At 38.8% G+C, this 12500-nt stretch overlaps 1 protein-coding gene across 1 annotated transcript in view; it reads left to right on the top strand.

Moving 5' to 3' along the window:
• Nucleotides 1–12500, top strand: part of LOC137970085 (protein CLEC16A-like) — a 36526-nt gene that overhangs the window by 6638 nt on the left and 17388 nt on the right. The window contains exons 6-16 of the mRNA XM_068816560.1: nucleotides 1465–1570; nucleotides 3207–3330; nucleotides 4472–4658; nucleotides 5541–5588; nucleotides 6627–6734; nucleotides 6950–7139; nucleotides 9088–9138; nucleotides 9870–10031; nucleotides 10590–10639; nucleotides 10739–10776; nucleotides 11665–11765. Coding sequence (XP_068672661.1) covers nucleotides 1465–1570; nucleotides 3207–3330; nucleotides 4472–4658; nucleotides 5541–5588; nucleotides 6627–6734; nucleotides 6950–7139; nucleotides 9088–9138; nucleotides 9870–10031; nucleotides 10590–10639; nucleotides 10739–10776; nucleotides 11665–11765 — 1165 coding nt within the window. The remainder of the gene's footprint in view (nucleotides 1–1464; nucleotides 1571–3206; nucleotides 3331–4471; nucleotides 4659–5540; nucleotides 5589–6626; nucleotides 6735–6949; nucleotides 7140–9087; nucleotides 9139–9869; nucleotides 10032–10589; nucleotides 10640–10738; nucleotides 10777–11664; nucleotides 11766–12500) is intronic.

The raw sequence follows: 12500 nt of genomic DNA, 5'->3' as shown, positions 1-12500 counted from the left end.
CCTGGAGCATGCAAAGTAGAAATTAAAATGAATTAACCCATTGACACCTCAAATGCCCTAGGACACGGGTCCCAGTTGAGGATTAAAATCATCTGTTATTAGACAGAGTAAAATGTGTTAAGTCTAACTCTCAAGAGTCAGTGGGTTAAACAAAAGTATTATCTGTTACTTAACCCATTGACTCGCGGGGTTCCCCATTGTCGAGTAAAATTATCTGGCGTTAGACAGAGTAAAATATTGCCATAGTCTCGCCAGTTCAGGCCGTTTGGGTGTCAAGGGGTTAAGGTGAATGCAGTAAAAAATTAATTACAGCAAATAGAAATTGCAAAACAACAATAGCTTATTGAGATTGGTTTTAAATTAATAAATAATAATAATAATAATAATAATAATAATAATATTTTTATTATGGTACTTGTGTATGTTGTAGTACAATTTGTTCCTTTGGTACAATTTTTTCTGAACTGGTACAGAATATATTGAACTGGTACAATTTTAATTGTACTGATTTATTTTTATCAACTGTCTAAAAAAGGGATTTTCCTTTTTTGGGGGTGTAGTTAAAAAACAGGGCTGTGGTTTTTAGGGGTTCTCTGTCCAAATATTTTATTATTCATCCCATGCCACTCTCAGTCCAAACTTCAATTTATTCACATTTAGGGCGCATTCGATTGACCCTATTCCAGAATAAGAATACGTGGAGTGATGATTAAAACAGTATGTTTGGCATGTTTCAAAACAGCAAGGACAACAAAAATATGTTTAAAATAGCATTTTAGTGGATGTTTGACAATTTTTATGTGAATCACCACAAAAACGAAGGATTTCTACCTTATATTCCATGCATTCTTATTCCGGAATACGATCAATTGAACGCACCCTTAGACTTGGACTTAGACTTAGAAAACAGCTCGACAATGCAGTGTTTATCACACGAAATACTTTTTCAAAGATTAGATGACTTTAAGCAAAAGCAGAAGCGAAATACATCACAACTAACCATGTTTATCGAAGATCAATTTTACAATGCAGCAATGGAATACTTGAAAATTCAAAGTGAAAAATCGAGTGGTGATTCGAGAGAAACGGAAGGCAAACTATCTCAGTCACAACTAAAGACATTGCAAAGAAAGAAACGGACATACCACCAAGGAAAACTGCAAACACCTGACAGAAAATCTGTTAACCCAAAGAGTTAACTCTACGACACTCTAATCTTAGCATACCAAAGAATAGCACGTAGAGGACGTCAAATCACAAGTAAATGGGAGAATGACAACTATTCAGAAGTAAGCGTTCGACTTGTAAAGTTGTTCGTAAGGTTATGTCCATTGCCTGAACAGCAGAAGTCTATGTTTCCAAAGTCAAAATTGAACTACAACATGTACACAACTTTTTGATGTAGTACTGTTGTTTTCATTCCCTTTCATGTTTTTTCATCACCCTTTTCCTCTCATTTTTCAGCACAAGAATGACTTTCCATTGTACACTGAGGCCATCAAGTTTTTCAACCATTCCGAGAGCATGGTCAGAATAGCTGTACGGACTCTCACTCTCAATGTCTACAGAGGTACTTTTATTAATAATAAGTTAACATTAATAAAAATTTAAAATACCAAAAGTCAAAAGAAATATGGATTATAACCTGCAATCAGGCGTACTTTTCTTAATGAGTCATCTGCCACCCACCTGTCAAGAATGATGTTATCACTTGTCATGCTATAAACAGGAGCCAATCAGATTTTACCGCAAATTACCTGCAGGGCAGGTTGCGATTCAAGGAAAGACTCGACAAAAACAAATTTTACGATAACTGCAAAATTCTTGCGCCTTCATTGGCTGATTTTTATTGCCAATAAAAGAATTTATAATTTATGCTCACATCAGATTGAAGTTTCTCGCATTTTTGTCTCGCATTCTTCTCATGTTTTGACTTTATTTTGACCCCTCTGCCTTAATATTTTTGAGTCGTTGGAAGTAGAACAATGCATTTTTTCTAGAATGTTTGGGACTGTAAATAACACTATTGTCAAATCCCGTAGGAATGTCTTCTGTCCGAAAAATCATTCTTTGGATACATTCTCTCTGTCTTTCCTTTAAAGGTTTTTGAAAAAAAATCTGAAGTCGAAGCAACAGCAGCTGTAAACAGAGCCTAAACATCATTCCGCTTCAAATCCTTCTCAGTGGCCATAATTTGATCAGTTGTTAGCCGATTTTTTTGCAATTATGTAACCAATTGGAGAGAGGCTCCAAGAGCTTTATTGTTTTTCGGCCAATCAGAGTAAAGTCCAGATTCTGGACTACCGGCAGACGACTCGTTAAGAAATTGTATCAGGTGCACCTTTTCCGCTCTGTCTAAAGAAAAGTACGCCTGATCGCAGGTTATTTGGATTACTGCTAACTACTGTAAAGATACCCTAAGTTTACTTATAATGGATAATTCAAAATGGTAATTGGTTAACTAATTTATAGCTTTACATGTATATAGTGCATTATGTCATAGTGATACAATAGGACTACACAGTCTTCAGCAGTAAATGGGACTGCAGTTATTGGGTGCACCCTAGTGCAAGGAAGGGTGGCCGCAACACACCCTGCAAGTGACTGTATGGGGATGGCAGCAACATCCCTGTGATGCAACTAATGAGGGTGGCAGTGACACACCCTGAGCAATAAAGGGGTGGCAGCAACACACCTGGCAAATCAACAAGTTAGGGTGGTGGCGACACACCCTGAGCATAAATGGGCAATGGAGTAGGGTGGCAGTGAAACATCCTGCGACATACAGCTGGAAGTGACAAGTACTAATCTGAGCCTGCAAAGTGTGGTGCAGACCACAGCTGAGATGGTGATGGTGGGTAAGGCGCGCCACCCAACCTGCTGCATGCAATGCAAAGTGGCATCAATTGAGCGTACAATGTTATCGATCTGATAAGAGCATAGCTTGATATAAATTACAAACTCCCAACAATGCTAGCATGTATTCTATATAAACAAAGATATGTCCATTCAGGTATGCAGATTGCATTGATTAAATAAAAGAGTCTTTATCATGCTCCTTGTTATGCACTGTTTTATTTGATGAGAACCATATGGTTTCTTGTTGGGTTGATAAGCAGATGTAAGAGTGCACCAAGTAGTTAACTCTATTTTACAAGTAAAATGTCCATTTACAGTAGTATAACACCTTCCAAATTTGATTTTAGTCGGTGACAAGAACATGCTCAACTTTATCCGTGACAAGACAGCGGATCCTTACTTTTGGAACCTGGTGTGGTTTATTGGCAATCATGCTATTGAACTTAACAACTGTGTCTTCAAAGAATCACAGTAAGTTTTTCCTTTTGGTAATTACCGAGAACATGCAGTGATATGTTTGACATTGCAAAACATTGATTTTAGTAAAGGTTTTAAAGTTTATTGGGAAAGGGTAATAATCCCGTGACTTTGAGGATAAAGGGTTGTCAACCTTGCTATGCATTCAAATCTCTTTCTACTCACTTCAGTGCAGCCCAATGGTTAGGATCTAGGCTTTAAGACCCATTCTGACCACTCTTGTTGAATTTCTTCCTTGTATTCCTTGGTTCAATGTCTCAGCTGCATTTGTAAATAGCCAACTGGTAAACGTGCCTTTGGCCAGTTGGGAATCTTAACAGTTGTTGTTACTGTTTGGTTCTGTCATCTCGTTGATTGTTTCATTGACCTTGAAAAGCTGCCGTGGGGAGTGGGCAATTAAGTATGTATTGTACATGTATGTATTGTAGGTGAATAAATCCTGCTCTCAAATAGGGTCCAACACCTCCAGCACCAAAAAGTTAGGTACCTAATTGCCACAACATTGATTCAATGTTAGTAGTATTTAGTATTCTGATGTGCTGATATGGTATACCAAGACACTACAAAAAGGTATTTACCTCTTGAGCAGCAACTACATACAATGATTGATGAGTCAATTTTAACCCTTTCTGTCACCCCTCTCACCCCCCCCCCCCCCCCCTCTTCCCCCCTTCCCAGTAAAATCACTTTTGGGAAGGATGGGGTTAAAAAAAGGTTGAGACTAAACTGAATTGAAGATTCACGTCTTCTTCCTAAAACCCCTCTTCAAGTTCATAAGAAAATCACAATGCTTCTCCCTCCCCTCCCCCCTTTTTTGATGTTGATACCGTTTAGTTTGAATGCCAATGGAGATGGCAGCAACTTTGCTTGGGGGGAAGGGGGGGGGGGAAGGAGGGTTGAAGACGTGCTGACTTGAATCACACACATTGTACAGTTGTTAACAGTGAGCGTCTCAACCCTTTTTGTAATTGCTTGTAGATGTTGATAACCCATTCAGCCCCATGGACGAATAGAGCATTAGACAGACTAAAATCTTAAAGTGTCACTCTTGGGAAAGACTGGAAAAGGGTGAAAGTTATCTTTTTCTGTGATAAAAAAAATCATGAATCTTGGCATTATTTTCTTTTTTTGTTAGCCATCTCAAGTGCGACAGACTGAAGGATCTGGTCGCAGAGCATTTGGACCACTTACATTACCTGCACGATATTTTGTCACTCAACATTCAAGATGTCAATGATGTTTTAACTGGACATTTTATCAATCGTCTGCTAATTCCTCTGTACATTTACTCTCTGGTTAGAAACAGGCCCAGCATGGAACAGGTTGGTATTAAACTATTTGGAATTTTGTGCAAGGAGATTCAAGATTGCAATGTATCAAAAAAAGATGGGCGTTCTTCATCGGCATATCCAGACATCAAGAAACAGTTAAAGCACAAGGCTGCAGGCCAATTATAATTGCTTTTGTTTCCAAATGTCTGGATACCATGATGAAGCGTGAAATAAGAGTTTTTTGTATGACTTTTCAATGAAATAAAAATAACTTATGCATTGTCACATACATATACACCCTGTACATGTGGTATATACATGTATCTCTCTCATTGGAGGATGCTATACTGCATTTAATCTGGTATCCAAACACATGGATATGACGTGGTATGCATCGGCTGATTGGTAGTTGAACTAATGAATCGCTAATGAATTCTAGGAGGGCGAAACAAAATCCCTTGGTAATCTCTATGCTTTTTTAAAACTGGGCTTGTAGGGGTCTTGAAAACCTGGAAAGTTATAGAACATGAAAAATTTGATTTCTAGGCTTCAAAATCATGAGGTCCAAATGTGGGTCTTGGGAGGTTATGTAACATTATGTACTTAATGTTCTTAAAGAACAATGTACGTTTTTTAAAATGAGTTTAGTGAACGAAAGAAGAAAAGTACTCCATGAACGTTTTCTCAGCAGGTGATAATAATAACTTGGAACACATTCACACCACAAACGCCCTAGGATGCCCCCCCATTGATGAAATTAAAATCGTCTGGCATTAGAGTAAAATCCATTATGTGTCAATCGCAGGGGTCAATGGGTTACAGGCAATATATATTTTGTTGGTCTTTTTGTCTCAAGGTCTTGCTTTATTTTGTAACAATAACTACAGATGATGTCTCAATGAAATTATGCACATAGCTGCGTTATTTGTTTAGGATACTCCTCGACTTGGAGCGATGGTCTCTCTATTTCTTCTTTCTCAAGTAAGTGTTGGCAAAAATGACTTGAATTAGTTATCTGTTCATTGACACATTCAGTGGCCATTCGCCTGAAAAACAGCCAAACATTAACTTTTTGTTTTGTAAGGTCTTCCACAAACTTCCTATGAATGTGGAAAGTAAGAAGTTTTTCCATCCCAACTGTATTACATGTAAACTGTTTCATTATTCTGTTTAGTAAAGTAAAGGAACCTTATTTAACGCCGATAACTTGTAACAGTAATTCAACTGACGAACCTGAAGTTGATGGTGCACTTGTTTTACTGCCCCATCTCCATCAGTGCTCCGTTTTACGGATATTTAAAAAACTTATTAATAATTCATGCACCTAACAGCCTATCAAAACACCGATAAAATGTCACATGTATGAGCTTTATATCCTGATAAAACACTCCTTGTTAGTATTCTTTATATAAAGAATACTAATAAGGCATAGCTTGTTTTTCTTGTATGCTAATATTCACCTTTCACAATTTGAACCATTGTTTTGAGTCCAGAGGGACCCGCTCTTTGTGGAATGTTTTTTAAGCCCTTCAAAACACTCACAGCACATGTTTTATCAGGTCTAAAAACACTGGGCTACACCTCGTGTTTTTAAACCCTGATAAAACACTGCTGCTGGTTTTTTAAACATTACTTAAAGCTACATAGCTACACTGAAAGGAAAGAAGTCGAAACAAGGATGTGAGATCCGGGAATCGAATTCAGGACCTCTTGCACCAAAGCCGCGCACGAAACGAATGTGCCATCCTTGCTCCTTGAAAATTTATTTCATATCAAATTATGTGGAAACAATATTTACCTGTTCTCACTTTTTCCCCACAACTTAACAATATCTGGGGGTATATTCAAAATGGTCCACTTGGACATTCAATTTTAGGCTGGTTTTTATTTTGCTCCAGATTTGAGGAATTTTTGTAGAAATCATCATTGGTATAAAATGGACCTTTGTATTTAACTTTATTTGGTTTGTGTGTGCTGTAGTCAAAAAAAATTAATGACCTTTTTTTTCTAACATTTAAGATTCTCTTAATCATGTCCCACCCTCCGCTTGTCTCCAGCCTGGTTGATGTACTTGTTAATGGTGATGAAGTAGGGACTCCAGAGGACTCTCCTTTACCCCTCAGAAAGGTAAGTGTGGAGAGTCTACTAATTTTATAAGGGAGGGGAGGGCGGTAGTAATTCTCCTATTCAAGGAATATCGTTAATGTAAAACCTGCTCCCAACTCAGTATAAAGTCTAAGAAATCAAAGCATTCAGGTAGTCGGGTTCTCAATAATTAATTTTTGGTTTTGTTATCATTTCAAGATAAGGTATTGACATTTAGCAACTAATATCCCCAACAGGCATGCTCTACGAGCAACTCACTGGCAAGTGTAAGGACCTTTCAGCGACCGGAGGAAACTTTGGAAGAGTCACTTGTTGCCCTTGGGGTCAATACAGAGGGATATTCCTTCCTTGGCAAGACACCAGTGTTGGGGAGTCTTTCCAGAGGGCGATCTTTGCATGTAGCTAATTCAAAGTTTTATGTGAAAGGTAGGTGTGCCTGAATGAGTCTTCAACACTTAGTTCATTCCTTATTCATCCACTGCGGGACTGCGGACCGTGGTAGCACTTCATTTCAACACTTAGTTCATTCCTTATTCATCCACTGCGGGACTGCGGATCGTGGTAGCACTTCATTTCAACACCTTAGTTCATTGCTTATTCATCCACTGCGGCACTGCGGCCCGCGGTAGCACTTCACTTAAACACTGCCACACTTCCTAGCCGACTGCAGACTGTGGACCATGGGAGCAGTAGATTTAAGGAGGGGTGTGAGTGGCCGGGTATTCTGAAGTTGCTCCATTTCATGTCTTCATAGCTAAGCAGTTAGAATTGTAAACATGCTTTTTTTTTGTAGTGGAAGTGCACTTAGCATACAAGTCATTGCAGGCGCACCACTTTAATAAGCGATACATGTATGTCCAGAAACACTTGTAATTAGATGCATGACAATTTTGATACGCATTACGGTAAACAACCACAGATAAGCCGCATCCTGAATTTAGCAGCTCAAATTTTGGAAAAAAGGTTGTTTGGAAGAAATCGAAAGAAATCCAAAGTCAAGTCTTTAGAAGTCTTCTTCACCCACTGTTCATCGAACGTGAACTCACTATTAACCTTGAAACGGAAAATACTTCAAATTCTCACCCTCAATTTTAACACTTTGATATAATGAACATCGTTTCTACCAACTTTGACATATGATTGATCTTTTTCTGGTATTTGTTGACAGGAATTTCTTCAATCAACACAGTTTTTCCATAGATTTTGCATTACAACAAAGAACGTGAGCGGAACGTTCGTAGCTTAGTAACCAGGTATTAGATCAGACGCGAAGATGGAAAACTAGACACTGGAAGCAGCCTTTTTCAAATTTTCCTTCAGATAAGCCGCACCCCTGATTTATAGCGACGATTTTTGGGAAAAAAGCGCGGCTTATCTGCGGGTCTTTACGGTAATTTTTTGGAAGTGTCCCCTTGTGATTGTCCCTAACTCCAGCATCACTTCTGTTTGGGAATACACCTTATTCCAAAATGGCCGTCATTTAAATATTCTTTTGTTTTTATTCAAATAAGCCCTTGATGCTTCGTTCTTAAGCTTAAAATTCAAAAGAATATTTTATCTTGAACGAGGCAACAAGGGCCAATTTGTATCCGCATAAATCAGTGGCCATTTTGGAATAAGGTGTATAGACCTAATCGGCTAACTCAATGTTGTACCCAATTCAAACCCTTTGGGAATGAAACGTTTTGTTCCAGGTATTTCCATATCATTTAAATATGAATGCTTCATTATTATGCAAATACAACACACAAATATTCTTAATCCCGGGAGATTTGAATTGGGTACAACACTGATATCCTCTGAACTCCAGTCCTCAGGTAAATTTATCCTCTCCAATTAAAAAATAATGCTAGAAATACACTGTAGTAGCAAGTACTTAGATTTAAAGGGACACTTCTTGTTGGGCATCCCAATTGGGCATTCATCTAATTATGTTTAATTCTGGACATGAGTGCTTTTAATAGTCTGATTGCAAGGTACTATAACATGATTAAAAACATCAACTGGAGGGAAGCTATAGCATTTTGGCTATTAACAAAGTGCAACAGAGTTGAATCCAAGACCTCTGGAGACAAACCAACCTGTAACAAAATCAGGATATGAAACCCAACGCAACCGTGACCGCGTGCAAATTTTATTCCCCTGACAACTGGGCCATGCTTTTCCTTCAGTAGTCTACAAATAAAGCTAAGATTGAAACATTGCAAGTGTTAAAAGTTCTAAGTAGTTTGATGTTCGTGGACAAAGGTAGATAACTTGGTTGATTGTCGTCCTCAGAAGAAGAAATTGGGTTTGGTTCCCTCTCTCTTTCCGAAAATTTCCACAAATTCAATAGCACTAAAATCATTTGATTGTAATCGCAATTGTACATTAGGCAACCAAGATGGAACTCTTCGTGACAAAAAGAGGTCCCCAAAAACGCAAGGTAGGTAGAAAGATAAAGAATCCAAATTAAAAGGAATAATTCCTAGGGAGAAGTTAGACAAATCGATTTAGGTTCCAATATAAAACTCTTGGAAACTTAATTCATAACTCTAACTTGCCATGCTTGACCCATAAAGATGAACGCAAGATTTTAAGTGGAACTGTTGTCATTTAGTTATTATATTTATTTAGACTGATTAGCTGATTTATTTATATCTTACTTACCAGAGAAAAAGTGAATTTCCGCAAGGTCCCAAGTCCTTATTAGTGCATGACGTCTTCCCTTCTCTTATTGTGAAATAATGATTTTTTGGTAACTGCTCAGCCTTCCACAATTTAGCCTTTTCCAGGCTCCCAGATAGTCGGAAAAGCGGAAAGACTTCTTGTGAATGGGGCCTGGAGCCGGTTTCTCAAAAGTCCCGATAACTTTTAGACCCGAAAGGCATTTACGAAAACTTCCTTCCGCTTGTTTTCATAAGCTGATGTTTTAACAGGTTTTCAAGATAACAAAAAGAAATATGATACTGAAGTTTGCTGACTTAAAAATCTCTCCGTTCATAGAATACAGAAGGGAATTAAGACACCCGAAAAAGACCCAAAACGTTTTGGGGCTTTCGATAAACGGGCCCCTGAGCTTTATTTAGCTCTCCCGACTATCTGGGAACCAGGAACAGGCTACCCAAAATTTAAAATTAATGTATTGTTTCGTAACTTTCCATGATCGTTTTGCAGTCTCTGATTTGAGTCCAGTGCAAGTCCCTCTGATACAGACTCCACTGGGTCAAACTGACAGTGAATCAGATACCGACTCATCCTCTAGTTATTCTACGCCACCTGCCACCACTGGTGAAAGTACCCAGGAGGAAACAACCATAGAGAGTCGTCCATTACATGGCAAGTATTGTACTCAGTGCAGCATCTGCATGGTATATGCACAATTGTTTGCATGCATGCAGTAAACATTCATTCTAGTACCACATCGGCATCATCCTGTAGCCTTGGCGTAGGTTCTGTGAAGAACATCTCACTACTACACTCTTGTATTGGTCAGAGCCAGAAGCAGATTCCCATCCCTGATCCTAGTAACTCTGGATGTAAATGAAAAGGACATCCAATAATAGTTTCCATGACCTCCCTGGGTAGTGACTTTGGTTTGAAAGGAGGAAGCCTGCTTGCTCTTTTCTACCCACCTCCGCACCTCCCGGTGTGATACCTTCATTACTAAAACTACTTTCCGTGAAATGCTCCATCGATGACAAAACAGGAATCGAATTTCCCAAAAAAGGCTCCATCATATGCTTGTTCCATTCTAATCACGAGAATACGGATAAGGTCTATTGTCTTGGGGTTGACTGATTTCCACTTTTCCATTGTAAGCTATTCGGCAATAACAACGTGTATCGTCGTGGCGAACGTGGATCGGTGTATTAACTGTGCTGTTTAATTTTGTAGCTCAAAATGCGGTGGCTGAGGATGAAAACAATGAAACGGAAAGTATTAAGGTACAAAAACTTCATTGTATACTTGGTAGCCATGTTGAATCCATTTTGTGAAGAATTAATGTGCGTAACTATGGTACTTCATGATTTTTTTTATTTCAGAGTGCAATAAAAAGACCTAAAGATTTCCAGCGAGACAGGTATGCTTTGAAAGGCGCTGGAGTATTGCATACAAATGTAGTTTTTATGATAGTACAAAACTGTTCGCGACTTTGATTCTGCTACGACTGATAAATGGGATGGATTTTGTAACCCCTTGAACGCAAGAGTGTTTTATAAATTGGCAACTGAGCTGCTTCCTCTGATATCCTCGTTTCAAAACAGTGTTCCGCTTCCTGCATGCCGGCTCGGTTGACGCCAATGCCATTTGGAGTTTACTGCATAGCTCTTAATTGCAATGCATCTTGCAATCTCTGGGAAAACAATAGATCTCTTTCGGCTCGTTGTTTGTTTTCCAATACAAAACCTTTAATTGTGCTTAGGGGAATAGTTTCATTCAAAGTTCACCATTGGCACCATTGGCAAAGTATGACATCATTTGAATTGAAAATTTGTATACGGCGCCGCTTAGGTTTTGAGCAAAATAGACAAACCAACAACAAGAACGAAGGGACCATGGGGCAGATCCAGTAGTCTACGAGCAGTCCCAAAAAAGCAACGCGGAAAAGATGGCGTAATCTGAATACGGATTACGCACGGCCATCTTTCCCGAGATTATTTTTTTCATGCAGCCTGCTCGACGGATTAAGCAAAACAAATGGACTCCTCGTTGTCCACAGGTACACAATTTGACCATTTCCTAGACTTTAAGCCAACAGCACCCTCTTAAAGGGGTTTGGGGGCCCTGCATCCTGCAAAATATTTAAATGTTTGCCATGCCCCGCAATTTTTGTCATTCTTAAAGTGTGATGGAATTTTATAGAACCTTAAGAACCTGCCTCTAGAAGTGTTTTGACCTTTAAGAGAATAAGAGTTTTCGCTGAAGAACTACTCCATCTTTTTGTCTCTTTACCTCGTTATCGTTTTAGTATGTTTCTGGAAGCAATACATGAAAGTCTTGACTGTAGCAATGATGATGAGGAGGCATTGTTTGCAATTTGTTTGCTATATGCAGCCATCGGTAATAAAGGTAGGTTTATGCGACTATATAAATTTTATACTCTATTTGAATGGATATTTGAAATTCAGTGTCTGTCAAAAGAATTTGCATCCAGCTTTGCTTTCGGATTGTATGCTTGGTGATTGCCGTTAAGATTACCATTCGATTTCGCCAAAGTTTTGATTCAATTAGCCAGATCGGAATTTGAAAATACATGCCTATGTCGGGATAAAGCCAAGCAGATATTAAAAATACAAGAGATCCGCCCACTTTTTTCCATGGCAAAAGAAGAAGGTTGTATGCTTGCTTTTATCCAAACGCGCGTAGGTGGTTTTTGAAATTCCGAACAGCGGTATTTTGTCACGTGAGTGGTCTAGACTAGTGGTGTGGGTTCCTGACTTGCATTGCGTCTTCAGGTTTAAACCACACTCGGACCACGAACGCATTTGTCTTCGGTGACCCGAATCCCAAATTAATCTTTATCATGCGTTGTTAATAGCCAGCTATTGCGTCCTTCCAGATGGGTGTCTTTAAAATGTTGTGTTTAATTGTTACTTACAATACAGTTCCCCACAATCCTCATGCTTTAACTATGACCGCGTTTGAATTTCACGACACGTCAAGATTGGGTAAAAATCTCGCACCTTTTTCTTTAACTGCCAAACTCAAGATCACGACCTACAACACGACTTGCTTCCCCGCGTTTCCCCCCTATTTTCGGCCCGCCACACATGTCCAATTTTTTCCAGATTTGATTGGTGCTTT

This window comes from Montipora foliosa, chromosome 9 (genome assembly GCF_036669935.1).
Source record: "Montipora foliosa isolate CH-2021 chromosome 9, ASM3666993v2, whole genome shotgun sequence".
In the NCBI taxonomy this organism is placed as follows: Eukaryota; Metazoa; Cnidaria; class Anthozoa; order Scleractinia; family Acroporidae; genus Montipora; species Montipora foliosa.
The sequence above is the reverse complement of the archived record's forward strand: the minus strand, read 5'-3'. Positions and strand labels throughout refer to the sequence as shown.